Genomic DNA, 25,501 nt, shown 5'->3' on the forward strand with positions numbered 1-25,501 from the left:
ACAGTGAGAGGCCCGCGTACAGCAAAAAAAAAAAAAAAAAAAATCATGATGGCTATTTGCAAGTGTCCCCGAAGTTCATGTCATGCTCTCATTGCTAATTTTGCTCAGGCACAAATATAAAGCACATGGACTGTAGGGCTGGACTGCTGGGTTGGGTCTCTTAGCCAGGAAGCTCAGCTTCTGCTTCTCCACCCAGCTCCCTGTTCTCTATTTATGCATGTGTATGAAGAAGCTATTTATTGTCCTAGTTTTATTATCTTATACAGTACATTTCAATATTGTCTTTATCTACAAATACATGTATTACACAGTAGCAATTATCAGTCTCAGTCTTTGCTTTCTTTGGTCTTAGAGATTCAGATAAATTGACAGAGAATATAACAGAGTAACAGTGCAATATAATATAGTATTTTATTTCAATGACAGAATTTATTTTAAAAGCTTAGCTATAATATCCTTGCATTTATGGAATCATTAAGGGTCTAAAGCAGTCACATTTTAAAAATTTCATTTCATGAGTGATGTTACCAGCTAGAGAAGTGCTCCTGAATTTGAGGAGTTGCTGTCGTCTCAGTACATAGTCCTTAAAAAATGTCAACACTCTGCTGTATCGCCATCGTGACAAGAACCCTGACAAGACGCTGGTTTAAAAGCCCTGTGATATTCCAGGGCACGGTTTGAAAATGGTATTTCAGAGGGGAAAAAGCCTGTATTACAGAAAATGATAAATGAAATGGTCTAACATGTATTTTTCTTACAAAGAACCAATACTTTTCTGGTTGATAATAATATCTGTCAGTAATTATGAAAATAGCTGACAGATATATAGTACTTATTATATGCCAGGCACTGTTCTAACATTGACGTGGATTAACTGATCCTCATAACCAGGGGTATCCAACCCCTGAGCCACGGACTGGTATCAGTCCATGGCCTGTTAGGAACCTGGCCACATAGCAGGAGGTGAGTGGCCAGCGAGCAAGGGAAGCTTCATCTGTATTTACAGCCGCTCCCCATCGCTCGCATTACCACCTGAGCTCCGCCTCCTGTCAGATCAGCAGCGGCATTAGATTCTCGTAGGAGCTCGAACCTTACCGTGAACTGTGTATGCGAGGGATCTAGGATGCACGCTCCTTATGAGAATCTAATGCCTGATGATCTGAGGTGGAGCTGAGGCGGTGATGCTAGCGCTGGGGAGCGGCTGCAAATACAGATTATCATTAGCAGAGAGGTCTGACTGCACAGAGACCATAATAAATCAACTGCTTGCAGACTCATATCAATCAAAACCCTATCAGTGAGTGGCTAAGTGAAAACAAGTTCAGGGCTCCCACTGTTTCTGCATTATGGTGAGTTGTATAATTATTTTATTATGTATTACAATGTAATAATAATAGAAATAAAGTGCACAATAAATGTAATGTGGTTGAATCATCCCTAAACCATCCCCACCCCCCCATGCATGTAAATATTGTCTTCCATGAAACCGGTCCCTGGTGCCAAAAAGGTTGGGGACCGCTACTCATAACAACTCTATGAGGTAGATACCATTATTACCCCCATTTTATTGTCGAGGAAACTGATGAACAGAGAGGCTAAATGACTTTCACAAGATCATCCAGCTAGAAGTGGCACAGCAGGTAGTTCAGCCTGAGTCTATGCTCTTAACTGCTAATCTACACACTCCACACATTAACTATGGGTAAGCTACTGTTCATTCCTTTGTTCATTCATTCATTCATTGACTCATTCATTCATTCATTGACTCATTCATTCACTTATTTAAACTGAGGGGCTTCCCTGTGCCTGGGATTCAGCATTAAACAATACAACATGGCGCCTGCCCTAAATGAGCTTGTAGTCTTGCAATACATTGTCTTCATTTTACCAAGGAAGAAACAAGGTCAAGAAGTTAGCCCTTCCCTGCTAACACTGGAGTACACATTAGATATTTTATTTCATTTTTGCTGTTTGACTTACATCATGGAGAGGGAAAGCTGCCTTGTAGATCCCAGAGCTTACGAGTTTGTTAATCCCAAACTTTTTAACGTTGTCCCTTACTTGATACTTGATCCGAGAAAGAATGAAGTAAACCTAAAAAGATTCCAAAATAGAGTGTGTGTTTTACACAGTGTAACTAACCAATCACTGTTTACTATCCTAACAGGAATCTGTAGGAGTATTTCTTTTCTTTTCTTTTTTTTTTGGGCAGCTTTTAAAAACCAAACCAAACCAGCCAAACTAAACCACTAATCATCCAACAGTAGGCTCTAAATCACCCAATGACAGCAGCTAAATTGGGTTTAGACTTACAATGCGGCTTCTGGTGGCTGGATTGAAGAATGTATCTCTATCTTGAATGTAAAAGTCATTCATGCGGTTCTTCTCAAATGGGGCAGTGAAAAACTCTTGCTCTGGCTTGATGATACTTTCATCCACTTGGAGGACTTTGGTAAACCAATTGAAATTATCGAAGGCTGAGGACCGGGTTTTCAGATCATTGGGTTTCAGAGGCAATTTGATGTGCATTATCTCAGCATATGTACATAGTACTTCCCATGGGGCATGTACTTTTACAAATACAAGCTTGTCATCCAAAAGCTATAGTGGAAGAATGAGAACACAAACCAGAAAACCAAACCAACTATTTTCACAGTTTTAAAACACAGATTTTTTTTTAATGTTGCATAGTTCTTCCATAAAATTACCAATATTTTAGATGAAAAAAAGCAAACCTGTTAATTTTTAGTCCAAATTAGTAACTAAACATAAAAACACTAGACTAGTCACTGCAGTGTTATTGTAATAACAATTTTTTAAATTTCTTAAATCTAGAAGACGACTGTTTAATTTATTATATATCTGTTCAATGTCATGTTACATGGCCATTAAAAAGAATTTAAAAGAATTATATTTATTGATCTAGAGATGCATTTACTATATAATAAAGGGAAAAAAGCAAATTTAAAAATTGTGAAATAATAATTTTCCTTTCTGGAAGGGAAAAAAATGTATACATCTGAGCAAAAAAATGTTTAGAAGAACTGTAAGATTATTTATGGATAATTAAGGTACAGATTCCACTATTCCTACATTTTCTATTTTTTTTTTTGGTAAACTACTCTTTGTATAATGAAAAATATCTTCAAAAAGGTTCTTGAATAAATACATTTATATGGATTTAGGATTACATTCTTTGGCTATTAAAAAAGATCTGCTGGCTTTTATGAGAAACTAATGTATATTCTATAATGCAGATTTTGATCGACTCCCTTCCCAGCTTACAGCTAAGGTATGGCTGGGGTTACACGTTCTGAATGCCATCCCAGCATCCCGAGTGACATGGGGGTTCCCAGCAGCAATGGGCAGCCAGCGGCTGGGAAGGGTCTTACACATACCGATCTGGTTGCTTCTAGCTGCAGGCCGTCACAGATGAGGTTAGATTCATATGCTCGTCTTTTCCTCTGTCAAAAGAAATTGGAAAATTGTTAGGCCTTCAGTTTTACCAAGGGAACAAAAAGTTGTTTGTTTGTTTTCTTTATAAAAAAATAAACAATAAACCAATTTGAACCTGATGAAGAGACATATTTGCTCAAAAGAGCACAGAAGCAATGAAGGTGTTCTGGCTATTGGTGACTTGCGGGTTTGGATTCCTCAGATGGAATGTTGTGAAGAATAACTGGATTCTCTTGGCACTCTGAAAGACCCTTGGTTGTCCCTGTGAGTTTATGGCCATTTGAGGTACATAAAAGTCTCTGGCTTTGGCACAATTCCAAGGACCTTTTTTGGCTAATGAGAGGTTTTGCACACAAATAGAGTTTTTGGAGTCCCATTCACTGATGTCATTTACCAGAGTTATAGTCCAGATCTGACAGTCTACATTATTAAAATTTTGTTTCTATACCAGACATTCAAATAGTTCAGTTTTGGATGTGTATATTTCATCTTTGCATGCCTTGACCAAATTCAATTTTAAAATCACAGACAATTTTGGCAAAATGCAAATAAATTTTTCTCTCTGCAAGAATGAAATGTTTCTGAAGCTATAAATAACACCTAAATCTACAAAACTAATTAATTGATAATATATCTGTCCATATTACACAACCATTTAAAAAGATACAGGATACACCTTATTTATTGATATTAAGTTCTATCTGGCTAGGCTTTTGCTAAGCTGTGTCCTAACTTGTAAGGGAAGCATGTAAAGGTAGAGACTCATTTGACCTTTGAAAAGAATGCTTTTGATGAGGAAGGAGTTATGCTGCTTTATGAAAAGAAGAAAATGAGTGGACACAGGGGTTAACCACACAGGGTCAGAAACCAGCCTGCCTGGGTTCAAATCTGATGCCATTACCTATTAGTTCTTTGACCCTTGGCAGGAAACCTAAACTCCCTGGCCTCATTTTCCTCATCTGTAGAATGGAGAAAACTTCACTGGCTTCCTTCTGAGGTTCTCATGAGGATTATATGATTTAAACCACATAAACTAGAATTTCCATCTTTAGTAATCACAAGAGGTGAATTGGACCAATTCTCCCACTGAAGACAACTGAAAAAGCTGCATTAATTTCAGTTTTTAACTTGAACATTTAACAAGATAGAGAGGAATTACTGGGTCATTGTCTGGGTAACCCAGTGGGTCAGACAGTCAGGGCACTCTGCCCAGGGAGCAACACTCAAGATTTGCCAACTGTGAATGGGCAGAGGGGGTGCTGAGCTGCTGTGCTACAGACAGTGCCTAGAACATGAAAAGCACCTAATAAATGTAAAGTAGGTGCTGTATGTAAAAGGTCAAAGGTGAAAAAATACACCTAGCATTTGACTAAATGTGAGTCCCAGTGGAATCCCTAACATATTTTGTGGAAGTATTAGAAACAGAATATTGCTTTATTTTCATATATTTAATGTATAGTTATACAGTACTTACTGTGCCAGACACTGTTCTAAGAGCTTTACAAATATAACACATTTAATTATTTGTTACAACTTGAGCACAGAATAGTCACTTAGAGAAAAACCAGCAAGTGTTATAAATGAACAAGCCAAACTTGCCTAGAAAAGCCCAGTGAGATGAGAGCCGGGGGGCTGGAGGTGCCGCTTTCCCATTCTGTTCCCAGCAGGTGGCCGTCCACTCTGCTCCCCCATAATTTCCGTCCATTCTCCCATCCCCCATCTCTGCAATCTACCCTGCTATGTTTCTCAGCCCTCTGCACCTCACATCCACCATATCCCCAACGTCAACTGGGAAGCTGGTTCAGACCCACCCTGTTTTGTACCCAAGCAGTATTTCTTCACCTTAGACCCGAATCCTTATATTGTGATTCCTGCATGGCAGCCCAGTCCTTGTTCCTGATGGCTTCTTTCTTTACTACTGTGTAAAAGCTTTTCTGATCCTTCAAACAACACTTGACAAAGTGCTTGGCAGGAGTATATGCCCAATATGTGTTTGCTGAAAGAATATACTCAACAAACATGTATTAATTTGTTCTACAAACATTTCCTGAGAGTATCCTTCAAAGTGCTGAAGATTCAAAGAAGAATTTGAAATAGTCTGCTGTAGAGGAACTGCAGAGAAACTCAGCGTTCAGTGACCTAGGACTTTCCCCAATACAGAAGGACTGGAACATTCATTCATGGGTCTACGGCACTGTAATGGACATCTGTCATTCTTTTTGGCCACTCAACATTTTAACTCCCACCAGAGCCCACGTCCCCTACAGCAGATAAAAACAGAACCACTCCTGTTCCTCGTCTCCCATGAAGTTCAGCTACTGGCACAGGAGCTAGGCGCTATCAATCAGACCACCCACTCTAGACTCTGGATCAGAAGCTAGAGATGCAAAGAAGTCAGGCCACGCAGAACCCGTTCTGGGGTAGCTGGGAGAGCGGATATCTGTTCCAGAGACAGCAGTGACAGAGGTTTTGGCAGGAGCTTTTGGGGAGCACTGCTGGTCAGTGGCGCCAGAAGCAGCTCTGGGCCCCGGGGAGCAACCACGCTTTCTCCCAGACCAGCTGCGTAGTGGGATTTGGGGCATCGCCTCTGGCAGTCTCGTCTCCAGGCTTGTTTGTCCAAGCCTTCCAATGAACCTGTGAGCCCCCTAACATTCTTCTGATAAACCCTTTGTCTGCTTAAATTAGAGCTCATTTCTGTTGCCAGGAAGAATCCTAAAGGAGTAACCACGAACGAGGGAAAACTTGTTAGCCTAAAACCGAAATCACTGTGCAGTGGAGCGAGGGGTGTTCTGTGTAGACCGGACACTCTGACTTCCTCTCTTTCCAGGGAGATGACTCAGCCTGAGGCTGTACAAGGGGCAACCCAGATCATCTCACTAGCAGGTCATAAGCAGAATCCAACTGTCTTCTGTATCCTCTAGGAGTCAGGAATAATTTCAGTTAGAACGTGAAGGCTCAGACCCAAGGTTTTTAGCTCTTTCGAACAAACGTCCTTCTAGTTAGAAGACTAGGAGAATCATTCAAAAGAGGGGCTTCTCCGATGGCTTAATGGGTGTGTGAACAATGAAGTGCTGGTAGCGAGAAACCACATAACTGCGTTAACTGGCTTTACTGGAATTCCATGGCTCCCATCACAGGCCGCCATGAGGCACAGCTGCCTCCTTCCTTGCCCCCCTCCTCCACTGGGGAGCGGTTCCAAACTTTGAAGGTGCTGCTTGCATTCCACACCTCACTCCCAGACTCCGCAAGTGCTGTCGCCTCCTTCCTTAGACAAATGCAGCCGCTCACGCAAAGTCCTGCACATACCTTTCTCTCTACCTCTCATAGGTGGACACCGTCTCTCTTCCGGTGTCAGGAGATTACTCCTTTTTCCTATCTTTCCTTGAGCTTGCTTCAGCAATATCTTTTCTTCTCTTCAGTCCTTTATCTTCATTGCTCTTAGCCAACAAACACGTCAAATGTTTCCCATCTTTAAGAATATGAAATCCTGCCTCAGTCCTGGCTGCTCTTCCATTACCGTTGCCACCCCTAGAGATGCTTGTCTTTTAATCTTGATATCCTTAGCACTTAGAACGGGCCTAAAGTAGAATAAACAGGCAATAAATGTCTGGTGAAAGAATGAGTAAGTTGAGTGGATGGTGGGTGGATGCTTGCCTGTTATGTGGGGATTGACTGAGGAATACAAATCAATGCAGTGTAGCAACTGGGCTCCTCTTCCCTGAGCGGCTCGCCACCCCCAAGTGCTCCATGAACGTTTACTTACGGGCATTATAGGACATGACAGAGAAGGACAAATACAGTTTAATTCTGGAGTGTGCTAGCACCAGATAGCTCTGGGGCATCCAGAACAGGAAGAGGCTTTCTGACCCCTACGAGTCTGAATTACGAGATGACAAAAGGGGGCCAGTTCAGAGAACCTGGAAGGAACCGGCCCCATGAGAGGTCAGCTCTGTCATCACACATACCAAACACAAACTACTCCTGTCTCGGTTGTATCAGCTGCATCAACCATGACCGTGACAAGCCACATAGCACGAGTTAGACATAGTTCCTCCTCTGTGGGATTTCTAGTTGAGGTCATGACTCCTTATCACCTTCTATCCTCTCGATTTTAGTCTACCAATTGCCCCTTAGCTCTTGTAGTATTGGTCTTCCTTTTACTCCTGGGCATAATGGTTAAGATTCCGAGTGAAAATTCAAATCCGGTTCTGCCATTTGCTAGCTCTGTGATGTTGGGCAAATAAACTCTGCAAGAATCAGTGGCTTCATCTCAAAGGTGGTAAAGGAAATAGCTTCATCTTGAGGGTTTTTTTTGTTTTTTGTTTTTTTTAGGGATTAAATGTGATCATGGGTATAAAGTCCTCAGCATGAGGCTTGACACACAAGCTCTGTAGACATGTCAGCCATCATTACCTTCTTTCTCTGCTTTCAAATATGCTCAACCTCCTTTATTCCTTAAAAAAAAAAAAAAAATCCTCTCTACCTTGTAGGCCTTAGAGGCTCACCTCTTTTATTTAATATCAAACATCAGAACAAAAATAAGCAACCCCAATCACTTGGCTTCCACAATGTGCACCCAGTGACATCTTAATCCCACTAATGGGATACCAATGACACCATTTTACCAGAACTCCAGGAAATGGATCTTAAATATGAGTCATTTAGCCCTCCCTCTTCTTGACTCTTTATACCACTACATTGTCCTGGTCCTCAGACTACTTTCTTTGATATCTGATGGATGTATATCCTTTTCATTCTCTGAAGAAAGAATTAATATTGTTAAAATGGTCATACTACTCAAAGCAATCTACGGACTTAAGGCAATCCCTATCAAAATACCCATGACATTTTTCACAGAACTAGAACAAATAATCCTGAAATTTATATGGAACCACAAAAGACCCAGAATTGCCAAAGCAATCCTGAGAAAAAAGAATGAAGCTGGAGTTATAACCCTTCCAGACTTCAGACTATGCTACAAAGCTACAGTAATCAACACAACAAGGTACTGGCTCAGAAACAGACACATAGATCACTGGAACAGAATAGAGAGCCCAGAAATAAACCCATGCACTTATGGTCAATTAATCTATGACAAAGAAGGCAAGAATATACAATGGAGAAGACAGTGTCTTCAACAACTGGTGCTGGACAGCTACATGTAAAACAATGAAATTAGAACATCCTCTCAAACAATACACAACAATAAACTCAAAATGGTTTAAAGACCTAAATATAAGATATGACACCATAAAACTCCTATAAGTGAATATAGGCAAAACATTCTTCGACATAAATCACAGCAATATCTTCTTAGATCAGTCTCCCAAGGCAAAAGAAATGAAAGCAAAAATAAACAAATGGGACCTAATCAAACTTAAAAGCTTTTGTACAGCAAAGGACACATCAATGAAAGGAGAAGACAACCTATGGAATGGAAGGAAATATTTGCAAACAATGAGACAAACAAGGGGCTAATATCCAAAATGTATAAACAGCTCATACAACTCAATATCAAAAAAAAGAAAGAGGGCTTCCCTGGTGGCGCAGTGGTTGCGCGTCCGCCTGCCGATGCAGGGGAACCGGGTTCGCGCCCCGGTCTGGGAGGATCCCGCATGCCGCGGAGCGGCTGGGCCCGTGAGCCATGGCCGCTGAGCCTGCGCGTCCGGAGCCTGTGCTCCGCAACGGGAGAGGGCACAACAGAGGGAGGCCCACATACCACAAAAAAAAAAAAAAAAAAAAAAAAAGAAAGAAACAAACAACCTGATTTTAAAATGGGCAGAAGATCTGAACATTTTTGCAAAGAAGACATACAGATGGCTAACAGGCACATGAAAAGATGCTCAGCATCACTAATTATTAGAGAAATGCAAATCAAAACCACAATGAGATATTATCTCACACCTGTCAGAATGGCTATCTTTAAAAAGTCAACAAATAACAAATGCTGGCAAGGATGTGGAGAATAGGAAACCCTTGTACACTGCTAGTAGGAATGTAAATTGGTGCAGCCACTAGGGAAGCCAATACGGAGTTTCCTCAAAAAACTAAAAATACAACTGCTATATTATCCAGCAATTCCACTCCTGGGTACATACTGGGAAAAAACAAAAACTCTGAAAAGATACATGCACCCCAATGTTGACAGCAGCACTGTTTATAATAGCCAAGACATGGAAGCAACCCAATGACTGGCTTAAAGAAGATGTGATACTTACACAGACGCATGCACACACACAGGATGGAATATTACTCAGCCATAAAAAGAATGAAATACTGCCATTTGCAGCAACATGGACAGACCGAGAGATTATTAGGCTTAGTGAAATAAGACACACAGAGAAAGAAGAATACTATATGATAGCATTTATATGTGGAATCTAAAATATAATACAGGGCTTCCCTGGTGGCGCAATGGTTGAGAATCAGCCTGCCGATGCAGGGAACACGGGTTCGTGCCCCGGTCCGGGAAGATCCCACATGCCGCGGAGTGGCTGGGCCCGTGAGCCACGCGGAGTGGCTGGGCCCGTGAGCCATGGCTGCTGAGCCTGCGCGTCCGGAGCCTGTGCTCCGCAACAGGAGAGGCCACAGCAGTGAGAGGCCCGCGTACCACACACACAAAAAAATAAATAAATAAAATTAAAAAAAAAAATAAATAAAATAAAATAAAATATAATACAAATGAATGTATATACAAAACAGAAACAGATTTTATTTAAAATTGTTGGATATTTAGGTTGTTTCTAATTTTTCACAATTATGAAGGTGCATGTAATTTTAATTTCTTTAATATGTACTGCTGTACTGCCACAGAGAAAAGTTGTACTAACTTATCCTATTTTAGTTCTTATTTGGTTCTTTACAAAGAACTCCTGTGAAATTTACCTGATATCTCTAGATAATTGGTAGACCTTGGAGTTGGTTTATAATGCCCTCTATTTTACCACTAACTATAAATACTTAAATAGTTGAATCAAGGATAGAACATTTTTATTTGCTTAAACATGTTAATATATCACCTTGGTGTTACTTTGATAAGACAGTTCTTGTTATTTCCCTTTGGCATGGCAATTCACAAAGAACTAGTGGAATATTTTAAAAATTGATCAAACAAGTTTTCTTGGTTTGTCAGGTAGCTAAAGTAAATTAGCATATGTGCTATATTTGTCAAACAGGCACCTATCAGGAGAAGACTGCTTACTTAAGAAAAGGTTGCGGGCTTCCCTGGTGGCGCAGTGGTTGAGAGTCCGCCTGCCGATGCAGGGGACACGGGTTCGTGCCCTGGTCCGGGAAGATCCCACATGCCGCGGAGCGGCTGGGCCCGTGAGCCGTGGCCGCTGAGACTGCGCCTCTGTAGCCTGTGCTCTGCAACGGGAGAGACCACAACAGTGGGAGGCCCGCGTACCACAAAAAACAAAACAAAAAACATAAAACAAAAAAAAAAAAAAAGAAAAGGTTGCTTAAATTTATTTAATATGAAATCATCAGCTTTACTGCTCTGTAGAATTTACACTTGGAAAAGTCAGTGTTTTTTTCTTTTTTTTTTAATAGATCTTTATTGGAGTATAATTGCTTCATAATACTGTGTTAGTTTCTGTTGTACAACAAAGTGAATCAGCTATATGTATACATATATCCCCATATCCCCTCGCTCTTGAGCCTCTCTCCCACCCTCCCTATCCCGCCCCCTAGGTCATCACAAAGCACAGAGCTGATCTCCCTGTGCTATGCTGCTGCTTCCCACTAGCTAACTGTTTTACATTCGGTAGTGTATATATGTCAGCGCTACTCTCCCAGTAGTGTATATATGTCAGTGCTACTCTCCCACTTTGTCCCAGCTTCCCCTCTCCTCCCATGTCCCCAAGTCCGTTCTCTACGTCTGCATCTTTATTCCTGCCCTGCCACTAGGTTCATCAGTACCATTTTTCTTTTTAGATTCCATATATATGCGTTAGCATATGGTATTTATTTTCTCTTTCTGACTTACTTCGCTCTGTATGACAGACTCTAGGTCCATCTACCTCACTACAAATAACTCAATTTCATTTCTTTTTATGGCTGAGTAATACTCCATTGTATATATGTGCCACATCTTCTTTACCCATTCATCTGTCAATGGACACTTAGGTTGCTTCCATGTCCTGGCTATTGTAAACAGTGCTGCAGTGAACATTTTCGTACATGTCTCTTTTTGAATTATGGTTTTCTCAGGGTATATGCCCAGTAATGGGATTGCTGGGTCATATGGTAGTTCTATTTTTAGTTTTTTAAGGAACCTCCATACTGTTCTCCATAGTGGTTGTATCAATTTACATTCTCACCAACAGTGCAGAAGGGTTCCTTTTTCACCACACCTTTTCCAGCATTTATTGTTTCTAGATTTTTTGATAATGGCCATTCTGACCGGTGTGAGGTGATACCTCATCGTGGTTCTGATTTGCATTTCTCTAACAATTAGTGATGCTGAGAAGCTTTTCATGTGCCTCTTGGCCATCTGTATGTCTTCTTTAGTGAAATGTCTATTTAGGTCTTCCACCCATTTTTAAATTGAATTGTTTGTTTTTTTGATATTGAGCTCCATGAGCTGTTTGTATATTTTGGAGATTAATCCTTTGTCCATTGTTTCATCTGCAAATATTTTCTCCCATTCTGAGGATTGTCTTTTCCTCTTGTTTATGGTTTCCTTTGCTGTGCAAAAGCTTTGAAGTTTAATTAGGTCCCATTCGTTTATTTTTGTTTTTATTTCCATTACTCTAGGAGATGGGTCAAAAAAGATCTTGCTGTGGTTTATGTCAAAGAGTGTAACAGTGTTCTTGACATTTAAAAAAATTAGGGTAGAGCTGTCTTCCATGTTAAAACTGAAAGAAAATTAATATTGCATATTGCCTGACATAGCCATTGCTCAATAAATATTTGTTGAATAAATGAATATCTGAGGCCACACAATTTTTAGCTAAAAATTATCTATGTGCCTTATTGGAACCCTTACATGTAAGAACCTAAACCTATGGTTACAGTCTATGATGTGTATTTGGCAGCACAAAATGACTAAACCAGACTCACTGGCTCTGAAAAAAGCCCAGCCATATACTAGATGGTGCTGTAAGTTCCTCTATCTCTAGGGGAGCAAATTCACTGGGACTGTAACCAGGATCTATTTTTTTTTTTTTTTTTTTAACCTACTTCTAGCAAATCCAAAGCGACTGTAATCATTGAGGACTTATGGACATCACAAAAAGATGCATATGATTCTACTACTGTCGGTGGAGAACGGTACTGGGGGTTTTAAGTAGAGAAGGACAAGAGCACTTATCCCACCCCAGAAACTGGAATTTTATTCATACCTCTTTTGGGATGTTAATAAAGCTGTCAGAGAAATAAAGAATAAAGCAATCAAAATCACAAAGGACAGACTGGCATAATTAAGGCAGTTTTCTGTCCCCTAAGCACCTGAGGTTACACATTTCATTTGGCTTAATAAAGTCATTGTTGGGAAGGACTTGTTTTTGAATTATACAGTAATAATACTGATTTTAAACACCAAGTTTTACCATTTGCTTTATGTCACCTAGCTTTTATGCATAAAAAGCAAGGGTTGCAACGTCTAAGAAGTAAGATTACTAAATACACTGTGATGATAATAAATCAGCATAAACCAGTAGGGATTAATGAAATATATGAATAGATTAATTTCAAATATTCTTCCAGCTTTGTTAGGAAAAATACTGATGGTGCCATCATTGTATTTTTGAACCTGCCAATCTTTGTTACGCCTATGAAGATGGATGAGAAATAAGCCAAAGGTACTTAATTTGTGCAAAAAAACTACTCTCATTACTCAAAGTGCTTCTTATTACTTATATATCATGTGCGCAAGAAAGTTTGGTAAGCAGGAATAAATTATTTAATTAGGACTTAATTTATATTCATGTGTTGGTGATAAAACATTGGACGTTAGCGGACCGATCTGATGAGGGATTTACTCAAGTAGGTGACGTATGTTCACGAGGGACAGAAAACAGATGAACATCCTAAATGGTAAGCATAGAAAGGAAGTGAATATTTACCTGAAGCTTATTTCTAACTTTTCTTTTTAAATTAACATTTTTGGTGTAATTACAAAAATAAACAAATGGTAACTTAGAAAACAGACATTTTCTGAGAAGGAAAAAAAATCATCTGTTATCAATCCACTAAGATAACTACTCTAAACACTTCAGGGCAATGTTTTCCAAACTAACCTACCTGTTTATATGAACAACCTGGAGTGCTTGCTTAAAATGCAGATTCTAGGGCCCCTCTCCTGGAGACTCTGGCTCCGTACGCACAGGATGGGACCTGGATAATCTAGTTTTAACAAGCAAAGCAGATGACTCTTATCATAAGACAAGTTTATACTATTTTTTTAGGACACATCTTTTCTGTGCATATAAGCAGCTTTCTTTTATGATTATTTATCCCCTTCAAGCCTGAGAATTTGGTATAGTTGATTTTTCCCAACCCTTCACCCTTTTAAGACGACCCTTTAAAAAAGTGAGACACAGGTGACTGTTGGGACCAGGGCAAATGACAGCTTCATTCAAAACTAACTCAGAAGGACTCATCGGGAAAAGGATTTTCTCTTCTCCACATCTTTCTGAGATGAAATGGGATAATCAGATTTTACTTTTCAGGATTTCACTGTCTTGTTTGTCTGTTTTTAAGGATTGAGCCCAAGGACACTTCCCATTTTTGAAATAAGAATCAAGATTCGGATTCACTGATCTTGTGCTGAGTACTCAAAAATAAAACCAAATATGCTTATACCAGCAACACATCTTGTAGTTGTAATTTGAAACTGCTGATTCTAATTTAATTTATTCCTTTTAACCTACAATCTTAGTTTAAACAAGTAGGGTGTAAAGGAAGGAGATAAAAATATAAAGAGCTCCCTGCTTTAGTCTAAAATTTTAAGGACTTAAAGCTAAACCTGATTTCATATCCAAAAACAAAAGACAGGACACCTACCAAAAGTTATCTGAGAAGGTAAGACCACTGGTTGCCATCATCACTTATACTAGCCTAATATTTTTCATGGACTATTTGTAGCAAATATGTCATTACCAGGAAGTTTTTAATATTATTCTGATTCTGCATAATCCCTTCTTGCCATCCCTTTATTTTTTCAATTTGGAGAGTGTACGGCAACATTAAGTCGACTCAATCATGCCTTCCCCTTTAGGAGGCTCCATGGGACAAATTTCCTTCTGGGGGATCTTTAGACCAGAAAGATTGTATTTCTTTTGAACAACCAGCTTTGTTTTTATTGTGTTGAAACTTTAAACCATGCTATTGACAACATCCTCTATTTTCTTTGGCTACTAGGAAACTCAGAGGCAAATTTGCAGATGAACTCTTAACTTCTGAACAGGACCTTATGGTTAATAATAAATCATTTTGTTTATTACTTTGACACATGGCTTCATTTTATTTTTCTGGCTTTTACATTTCTGTCACCTTGATTTCCTCATCTATATTTTTGGTATATTCTGTAAGTGACCTCAAATACTTTTTAATGAATTAGAAATAAACTATGTTAATGTAGTATTAGCATAAGCAGGAAGCTAATGACTATAAAAATTATACATTACATGTTAAAGCCAATAGTGAATGATGTTTGAGTTATCTATACTGTTAGTTATCATCTTATTAACCACAAATAATCATATACTTAATGCACAGAAGAATTACTGATAAATAAAGCAATGTGATCACCTTGATACAAAAAAAAAAGCATTTGATAAATTTTAAAACCCAATTATAAAAATTCACAACAACCTAGGACTAGAAGGGAACTCCTTTAACTTTTTAAAAGAAAACTACCAAAAATTTATAGTAAATGTGATATTTAATGGTGAAATTTTAGAACCATTTGCATCAAAATCAGGAATACAGTGGTGACTACTATGTGCTACTGGTTTTATTCAAGAGGTCTCAGCCATATCACTTGGACAAGAAAAAGAATGAAGTATAAAGAAAGGTACAGCAAAACTGTCACTTGTAGACAATATGGTCTTCTTTTGAGAAAACTTAAAACAAGCATTAGAAACTATTAGAACTAAAAAGTTTATCAAGGTAACTAGATACAACTTATAAAAAACCAATAGACTTCTTTTTTAACACACAATAATCAACCACAAACTGCAATTTAAAATATGTCTGACAACAGTAAAAAAAATTTAATATAATAGCTAATAAAATGTGTAAGATCCTCATAGATATTATTATAAAAACTTTACTAAAGTATGTTAAAACCTCAATAAATGGAGTGATGTACTGTGTTCAACAAATTAGAACTTTCTGGTGAACTTTTAACCATTTGCAAAGAGATCTCATTTAGCTTCTGGGTAGAGTTCCAGCCTCATGATAAGTCATCTAAAACAATGGATAACAGTTTTAAAAGCTCAAAGGGGGCTTCCCTGGTGGCACAGTGGTTAAGAATCCGCCTGCCAATGCAGGGTACAGGGGTTCGAGCCCCGTTCCGGGACGATCCCACATGCCGCAGAGCAACTAGGCACATGCGCCACAACTACTGAGCCTGTGCTCTACAGCTCACCAGCCACACTGAAGCCCAGACGCCTAGAGCCTGTGCTCCACAACAAGAGAAGCCACTGCAATGAGAAGCCCGTGCACCGCAACGAAGAGCAGCCCCCCGCTCACTGCAATTAGAGAAAGCCCACATGCAGCAAGGAAGACCAATGCAGCCAAAAATAATAAATAAATAAAATAAATAAATTTTTTTTAAAAAAGCTCAAAGGATCTGTAACCAATTAGCCAGTTGCCTCACATAATTTGAAAGTTTGGATATAATTTAATTCAACACTCAGTTTTTGGTGAATTTCTTATTCTGTAGTCTCCACTGGCCAGATCCACTAAAGAATTCTTAAGGTCAGATATACAATACAAACTTATACTTCCATATATAAACTTTTCATCACCTTCAAGGAAATAAACTTTCCATCAACTTTTAGGAATGGATTCTGCTGATAAAAAAGTAAATATCGATAAATAATTACACATTCAGGATTTCTTATACTGTTATTGTGCTATCTAGACCTTTCTACCCTCTTTACCATCATCTGCATTATACCATTACTTGGTCGTAAACACATCTGTTTGAAGGGAGGCCAAGTGTCAGACAAAATGAAATTCAGAATAGATCAGTTCTGCCACTGGTTAGCAGTCTTGGATAAAGGAAATGGACGAGAGCATGACTAACAAAACTGAGCAGGAAGAGTTCGAGGAATACATGAGAATTTGTTTTATTTAAAACATTTTTGCTCTTCACAACATAGAGCAAACCTATTTATATATATTTAATCATGTGCTGTGCCAGACATTGCTGGCTGCCTATTCAACAGCCATTCTCCCTTCTTCATTACTAAAAGCCCGATGGTTTGTCAGATACTGGGTGATCAGGTGATTCAAGCGAGGAAAGACTAGTCTTGATTAGTCTATGCTAACGATGGCAATTCCATTCATCTTGCCAGTAGTTGGTTTAGGAATAGACCTGTGATAGACAGTCAATAGTAAAAGGAAGAGGGGAGCTTTCTTCCCCCTTCAAAAGGACCATGAGAAAGGGCATTCCCTCTTTCTGCCTCTGGATGTCTGGAAATGCAGCAAACATCATGTAACAAAGTGAAGACAGTTTAAGAACAGCCAACATTTGAGGATGGCAGGGTGGAAGGATGAAATGAACCTCAATTCCTGATGACCTCATTAAGTCAATAAATTACCTAACTCAGAAATGCTCCTATGTCTGGGCTATTTCTTAAATGAGAGAATTATTTCCTTTTATTATTATTTCCTAGAGCACGGGCTCTAGGTGTGCGGGCTTCAGTGTGGCTGGTGAGCTGTAGAGCACAGGCTCAGTAGTTGTGGCGCACGGGCCTACTTGCTCTGCGGCATGTGGGATCTTCCTGGACCGAGGCTCGAACCCCTGTACCCTGCATTGGCAGGTGGATTCTTAACTACTGTGCCACCAGGGAAGCCCCCTTTGAGCTTTTAGCATTTAAGCCATTTTGAGTTTGATTTTCCTGTTACTTGCAGTTAAAAAAAAAAAAACATTCAAACTGATTCTGTGCCACGGACAGCAGTACTAGCTAAGCGAACACTTATTATTGGAACAACTTATGATCATCCTCATGTGTAATCTAAACGTAAATGGTTTATGCTTTTTAAAGGGAGGTGTGAAGTTCTGAGGTATTTTCACTAATATAAGGGGACACAGTTACATGATATTTGGAGGTTTGGTGTCGAAAAATAATTTCTATTTTGCTCATGTGCAGATGCAGCCTTTTGCTCTTCTATGTTTTGAATATGCATAGCCCTATCACTTCTATCTTTCTCCACCTCTAAACAAGAATTTAACAATACTTTTTAGATCAGCCCCTGGCAAAGTCAACCTTGGTGTTGTTTCAGGAAATCAATATGATTTAGACATACTTTTTTTTTCCCTCTCAAGGAAGAATTTTGAAATTGCCTTTCCTTGGCGTTATGTTAAATCCTGAATATGTCCTGACAGGGAGTATGATGGAACGCGCAAATGATTTTCCAATTAATAAAAATGTGATTCCAAAGCTGAGCTCTGAATTCTAAATTAAGTAATATGTATAAACAGAGACTCAAAACACTTCAAAGCACAGCAGATAAAAGCCAACATCATGGTGTATCAAGCCATGAGTTCAGGAATTGCCAAAATTAATGATGATTTTTTTTCTCTTGATTTATGAGAGTTACTCCAGGACCTACGTTTCTGTTTAAAGCAAATGCAGACCTTATTAATAATGTAAGAAGCTCTAGGACTCCTTTACCATGGCAGAGAAGCCCTTGTCTAAAACTGTTTCCTCTATACTTTAATGGATTAGATTTGTTTAACTTACTTTATATAGTGCTCAATTCTGTTCCATTGGCATATGGATGCCTAATAAATATTTGATGATGGTGACCATGACTGCACAGAAGATATCTTAGTGTCCACAGAAAAATGATAAAATACTGTAAGCTAGTTTCCTCTAGTGATAAAATTATATAAAAACAGGTGAGTGATGCCTTTTCATACCAGTGCATTTAAGAAAACCCCAAATAAAAGGTAAGGTATAAGAATTACCATCTATTTAATTTAATTGTTTTATTTAATCCTAACCATAATCCTCTGGACTAGGTACTGGGCTTCCCATTTTCCTAAATCTAAGATGTCATTGGTTGTATAGTGAGCCAATATTTTATGTACCAATAAGAAAAAATGCAGCCAATGAAATTATGATACACCTTTTTTAAGATGTACCCTGGTTTCAGAGATGTCAAAATGTAAAAATAATAGGCATCTCAAAAATAAAAAAATACGATTCTGATAAGAAAATTCATCCAAGTCACAAAGCCACTTGGTAGCTGTGGCAAGGACAAGCCACTGTCCACCAAAAACTCAGGTTCACCGTCCACAGCATGGAGTTCCTACTGAGAAATGGCTCTCCGGCCAGAAACTATGTTTTCCACCTTCCAGAGTTCTGACCAATAGAATGTGAACACAACTGATATAGTCAGTTCCAGTCCAAAGAGGTAAAGAAGCACGAGTACTTTCTTCATTCTCTCTGTCACCCCATCTACCATTTATTGATGCTCAGGATGATCAGAAACTACCTGTTGAAAATGGCAAAGCCTCTGTGTCAGCCTGGGTTCCTGAATGACTGCAAGGAACAAAGTCCTGCCTGTACCCCCAAACCATTGTGCCAAATAGGGATGCCACATTTGTTTGACACGAGCAATAAGTAAACTTTTATTTTATTAAGCCACTGTAATCCGAGGCTAGTGTTACCTCAACTAGAATTATTTCATGTAATACAGTGGCAGAATTAGAATTTGAATGTCAGGTTCCAAGAGCACAGGTTCGAGATTCAAGACAAGAGTTTGAACCATAGCTCCACCAGTTCTTACACTAGAGTCCATGAACTTGGCCAGTCATTTAACCTATGGATCAAGTTTGTCATCCAGAATGGTATGAAAATAAAAGGCACCTCACAGACTGTTCTCAGGATTAAATGAGAAAATGCATGCAAAATGCACGGACCATCCATGAGTTAGCACTCCCTGAATGCTGGTTGTTATTACACTTGCTGTCATTGTTAATCATTAGCTTCCTTTCATACCTAGTTGCAAATCGCCAAGTGTGCTTTTAATGTAAATCTCTTCTACAGATAAAAAGTGCCATTCCTCTGAAGAAAGTCCGCCTTCAGCTTAAGAGACTGAGGAAGTTTCTGTTCCAAACTTTAAAAAGTTAAAAAAAATTTTTTTTCTGTTACCATGCCTTGAGGGAATGATGAACAGAGAAAATATGAAGGTATGTTTGTTGTATGATACTTCAAACACCAGTTTCACTTTATTTTTTCATTTCACAATATATTTTGTTTCCATTTCACAATATTATAAGGAATAAAAAGAAAATAGGATAAAAAACTTACCCTTTGTTTTTCATTTGAACCCTTTTTATTGGTCTCTTTTCTACTTTCATCTTCATACACTAGAACAAAGTCAATTCTTCGCTGACCATCACTAAAAAAGAGGGAGTCAGGTTTTCCATTAAATTCTTCCTGTGCAGATAGAAAAATAAATTTTAATATAGGTTTTTGAAAACTGCCAATTTATAAGTGGTTATTTCCTAGCTTTAATAGATACATCAGTATGTTTACAGAGAAGGAGAAATAAATCCATAACTAGTTACTTGACCAAGAGGGCACAGTCACATGATCTTTGCAAGCATAGTCTGTTCTTGGTGAAAGAAGTCCTTGAATTGAGCAGGTTAGCATTATTCTACAAATGTATGGGAAAATATCAGCATTATGAATGTAACACAGTTATCCCAGAATTATTCCCACCTGGAAGAGCAAAAGGAGTATCAAGTTTGGAAATGAACACAGTAACCAGAGAAGCCTATCTGAAGGATCAAAGTTCATTTAACAAGAGAAAAAAATCTAAGACAAAGCACTGTTTATGAAAATCTCATCCTACCTTTGCCATATTTTCTAACCTTTCCATCAATTTTCATGACTTCTCTCTGAACCTCATCACTTTATAGAAAGTATCATTTTATAACCTTAAACAAATGCCAGAAAATGCTTTGATACACACAAAAGATACACTGGTCATTGGTATTTGTCCCCAAATCCACACAAGATACTCCCTCACTCCTAGCAAAAAATAAGCAAACAAACAAAAATCCCAGCAACAAGAACAAATAAATGAGCCTTTAATTTAGAGCTTAAAAGCCTTATGGCGTAAAAACAAAGTCATAATGGCAGAACACAAACCTAATACGGTTTAAAACAATCTCTATTACCTTATGGATTTAGATAGAATTGTTTTAATTTGCTCTAAGGAAAGGCTTGAGTTTGTGTTTCTCAACCAGCGGGTCAGACTGCTTATGTGAATGTTAAGAATCGGAATATTTTTTTAACTGACAAGTAATACTTTTCAATTTTTCATTTTTTTTCCATTAAAAGTCATGGGGAGGTTGCATTTTGCAGTCATTTGGTGGAACCTCTTAATCATTAAATGTGATGAATTCTTCTCTTCATTCAGCATCAGTTAGTACTACACAAATCACCTTATTTTATCGCCACCAGTTTCCCGTTTTCTTCACACTTTTGAGAAGATGTATTTTTTTGCTAAACATATACAAAATGATACTTGTCCCTCCTTTCCTCTTTTCTACCACAGAACAGCTAAACAGTGTGACTTGACCTGAGACCTTTCCTAGCCAGGACGCTGAGGGGCCAGAAAAACAGACACATCAGTGTCCCAGGCTGAGGCTACCACCCAATTCTTTTATTTCCAATTTCAGCTCTTTAAAACCAGTAAACTTTAAGAGTATTGAAAGCTATACAAGACACAGAAAACAGGCTTATGGTTCCCAAAGGGGAAACGGTGGGGGGGATAAATTAGGACTTTGGGAGTAACATATACACACTACTATATATAAAATAGATAACCAACAAGGACCTACTGTATAGCACAGGGAACTCTACTCAGTATTTTATAACAACCTATAAAGGAAAAGAATCTGAAAAAGAACATATATCATTGAATCACTGTGCTGTACATTTGAAAATAACACAACACGGTAAATCAACTATATTTCAATTTAAAATAATTAATTAATTAATTTTAAAATACATTTTAAAAAAAGCTATACAAAAATGCTAAGCCCTGTCATTTTCATTTCAGCCATGGAGCTCTTGAGGCCCCTCTCTTCGATTTCTCTCCCCTTCAGTGAAGATGTTACTATTGGTGACGACCTGGGCAGTTGCTAGAGGAAAACCATGTGTAGAGGAAAAAACTATGAGGCAGAGGGGAAGTGGAGTAAGGTGGAATATAGTCACGAAAACCTGGTCATTGTTACAGACGTCTGAAACGTGTACAAAGCAGCTTGCTCTGTGGAGCCCACATTCTGCTGCCTTTCTTTGGTGGCGTCCGACAGGAGCTCACTGAAGTCACGTTCTGAAGAATGAGGCCTGGAATGAGAACCACATCTGCACATGGCTCCAGGCATTCCTCCCCACACAGCCCTTGCTCAGCCACACAGGTTGGCAGCAAGCTCCCAGATAATCTGGTCTGTATGCACGTCTCTCCTGTATGACAGAAGACCATGGCCCTTTGTTGGAGGAAAACGCCACTGGCTTGGCAAGAGCTGTCTGTATGAAATAACTAGGTCAGACTCTCATATGGTATTATTAGAATGCAATGCCGGGGGAAAGAGTGCCAACCTCGTACGGCTGTGAAATCCACGTTTCCCATCTCCTGGCAGAAAACATTCCACTAGGTGACTGGGAAGAGAAGGGAGAAACAAAACGCTGGGCTAGAGAGAATATCTAACAAACAAGGGAACTAGCCCAAATAGAAAAGACTCAACTATGAACAAAACAGTACTGCTTGGAAAAAAAAAAAAAAGGCTGGATTTTTCAGTTATAAGTTCCACTATAGGCCTGACTCATCCAACAGGTATTGAAATGACAAAAAAACTAAAAAAAAATTTTTTTTAAATCCTCTTCTAAAGTTTTGAAGTAAAGTTTTAATAGTTTCCTAGGATAAATATTGATAATCTTCTTCAAAATGACTGATTATTCAGAGATGGATTATTCTAGTCCTGACCTCTCAAAATCTACCCAAAATTTCATCTCTAGTCTTTTCTACCAAGTCAAATGGCACCAAGATGAAATACAAAAAAACCCTGAAACTCAATCTTTCCTGTTCAGTAGCTTAAGTTTAAAAACACTTTAAGAGATGGTTTAAAATTTATCAGGTCAAATCATTTTAGAGATTGGAGCTTACATATGGTTACTGACTTCCCCACTAGGAAACTTATTAACTCTTATACTCATCAGAGTAACTTATTGTTACCCTGAGGGTCTTAGGCAAATGTCTTTAATGCCAAGGAAATAAGCAGAGTCTCTGGCTGTTAATACTTCTTTCTTCCTGGAAAAAATATCAGGTAAATTTCTAATTACAGTTTAGAGTCTATAATATGTTTTATTTGTTCACAGCCATTGCCCTCTCTGGTTCTGAGGACACTAGATTCCACCAATTTAGCGTCCATTTACTCATTTGCAGCAATCTGACCCAAAGCTGTACTTAAAGACTGCAGTGGTTAAAAAGACTATCCATGTTCATTCGTCATTATATCAAAATAAACAAGAACAATGCTGCCAACCATTGCAGAAGAGTGACCTGACCACCTCTGTCTTTAACTGTTGGCTCTGACATTTCACACTTGGGAAGAGAGACATGCTTGGTCTGAGCAAGGGGAGGTCTGAGAAATAAGCTCCTGGCAGAGTAGTGTAGGAGAGGAGGAATAAGAAAGGTTGGGTGTAATGTACCCAAGTGATGTTTTCCAGGTCTCCCTGCTCTCAGCTGGCTTCTTTCCTCCTTCTATTTGTAGGGCATCTCCTTCAACAAAAGAGACCAAAGGGCTCTTTTAACCAAATCAGGATAAAAATGCAAGCAGCATAATTACGCTGCCAGAATTTGTGGATTCAACCAACGTCAGACTAAAAAAAAAAAAAAAAAAAAAAATTACAGAAAGTTCCGAAAAGCACAGCTTGAATTTGCCATGTGCCAACAACGATTCACATGACATTTACACTGTATTCACAACTATTTACACTGTACTAGCCTTTACATTGTACTCGGTAGTATAAGTAATCTAGAGATGATCAAAGGACATGGGAGGATGTGTATACATTATATGCAAATACTACACCATCGTATATAAGGGACTTGAGCATCCAAAGATTTTGGTAACCGCCCTGTGAATACCAAGGGATGACTGAAATTACTTGGTAGGAAAACTTCTCATAAGTTATCTGGATTTTCCTTGAACAGGAGCTTTGGGTACATGAAGGGTCACATGATGATTACATGATGGTGAGGCTTGTCTTCTGGGTGGAGAAAGAAGGGCTAGGGAAGGAGAGGATCTGGGGAAACAGCTGCCAGGGTGTAACTGCTCCATGGCATTTAGGTCAGTGAGAGATGAGTAGCCCATCTCACTAAGCACCCTCCTGGAATCCCTGGCGTCAGCACTTGATGAGTCCAGGAAAGAACTTGCTGCTCAACATGTGTCCAAACTCACACTTCTCAAGTGTCCTCAAATAAACAAAATGTGTCCTCAAATAAACCCTGCAAAATCAAGATTGGAAGTCCCATTTCACAATAGAGGCATCTACTCCTAGAGTTTAAAATGCAAATTTTAAATGATTTGTCCAAGATCTGGATACAAAGCAATCAGTTTGGGATCGTTGCTCAAACTCTCGTTTATGTGTAAGGATGTTGGAAACTTGCCTTGGACAGCAAGTGATATTATCTGATTGTATCAGATTAAAAAATTCTAGAGAATTTCCAAACAGTTTATTCCTGCCCTGTTAGGGCTGTCATTTACTATGAGATTAGAGAGTATTCCAGGCTTATTTGGATTAATGGTCTCAACCTCTACAGAAAACAGGACACAAAAAGTCTTATTGTCTAACAATGATAGTTGAGGAATTACACTATGAAAAATAAACAATATCAAAACACTCACATAATTAAAGAGTAACTGATATGTGAATGTGGAAAACACATGTGGCTCTCTGCAGTCTTTAAGACTAGCAAAACAAAGTAGTTAATTCCAGGAAAAACACAACAGGAAAAAAAAACTTTAATTATAGCAAAAAACTAAAGTGAAAATATAGGATTTTCTATTTTCAGTAAACCTTGAATCCCTGTATATCGCAAGTTTTAGGGAAACAAAAGTTCAGAAGCAAGAGCCTTTATGTAAATATTTAGATCCCATGAAATATAGAACATAATGAAAATTTATTTATATGCCATGCAGTTATATAAATGAGATATATTCTGGTGTTTTCCCTAACTGTAACAGAGTCCAGGCAGGTTGAAGGCGTAAGAGATAGTGGAACATTTTTTTCTTTATAAAGTGTGCAAAATTACTGCAAGGGATAGCAGAGACTACATCAATTTTTATTCCTTTTATTCAGATCACCTCCTCGGCCTGTAAGAACACTTGATAGTGAGAAAATGCAAAGTACAAAGAAAAATGCCAAGAACTGCAGGCATGGAAGGCTGAATGCTGAAGGTAGAAAGATTACTATTATGAGAAGCAGGGGTGGGAGAAAAGGAAGTAACACGTTAGCACCAGGGATAAGGAGAAGTACATGGATGCACAAGGGAGCCACACAGGAAGTCAGCTCAGTCAATCACGTGTTGGGGGATATGTGTGAGAGTGTTTTTGACGGGGCATTCAAGAACGTGTTGGCAGGAAAGAAGTGCAGTGGAAGAGCTGCTCATTCAAGGAGGAGGTGTATCTAGAAGTGAGGATTCCAAGTCTGTTACAGAGTCCAAGAACATCCCTGTTGGTGACTCTGTGACAATCAGGGTAAACTTAGGAGTGACCCAGAATAATATTTGTACGAATCACACTGTCTCCTTCCCCACTCTGTTAAACACACTATCAGCTTCTGAA

At 38.7% G+C, this 25,501-nt stretch overlaps 1 protein-coding gene across 11 annotated transcripts in view; it reads right to left on the minus strand.

The window, feature by feature from the left end:
• ANO6 (anoctamin 6) overlaps positions 1-25,501 on the minus strand; it is a 223,688-nt gene that overhangs the window by 77,703 nt on the left and 120,484 nt on the right. For 8 of the 11 annotated variants that reach the window (XM_024122806.3, XM_024122807.3, XM_028491398.2 and 5 more), the window contains 4 exons: positions 19,953-20,081; positions 3,399-3,464; positions 2,314-2,601; positions 1,981-2,094 (listed from right to left, as the gene is read on the minus strand). In XM_024122806.3, coding sequence (XP_023978574.1) covers positions 1,981-2,094; positions 2,314-2,601; positions 3,399-3,464; positions 19,953-20,081 — 597 coding nt within the window. The remainder of the gene's footprint in view (positions 1-1,980; positions 2,095-2,313; positions 2,602-3,398; positions 3,465-19,952; positions 20,082-25,501) is intronic. The other 3 variants (XM_024122808.3, XM_055085662.1, XM_028491403.2) reach the window with 2 other exon arrangements.

The sequence above is a fragment of the Physeter macrocephalus genome, chromosome 6 (assembly GCF_002837175.3).
Source record: "Physeter macrocephalus isolate SW-GA chromosome 6, ASM283717v5, whole genome shotgun sequence".
NCBI lineage: Eukaryota > Metazoa > Chordata > Mammalia > Artiodactyla > Physeteridae > Physeter > Physeter macrocephalus.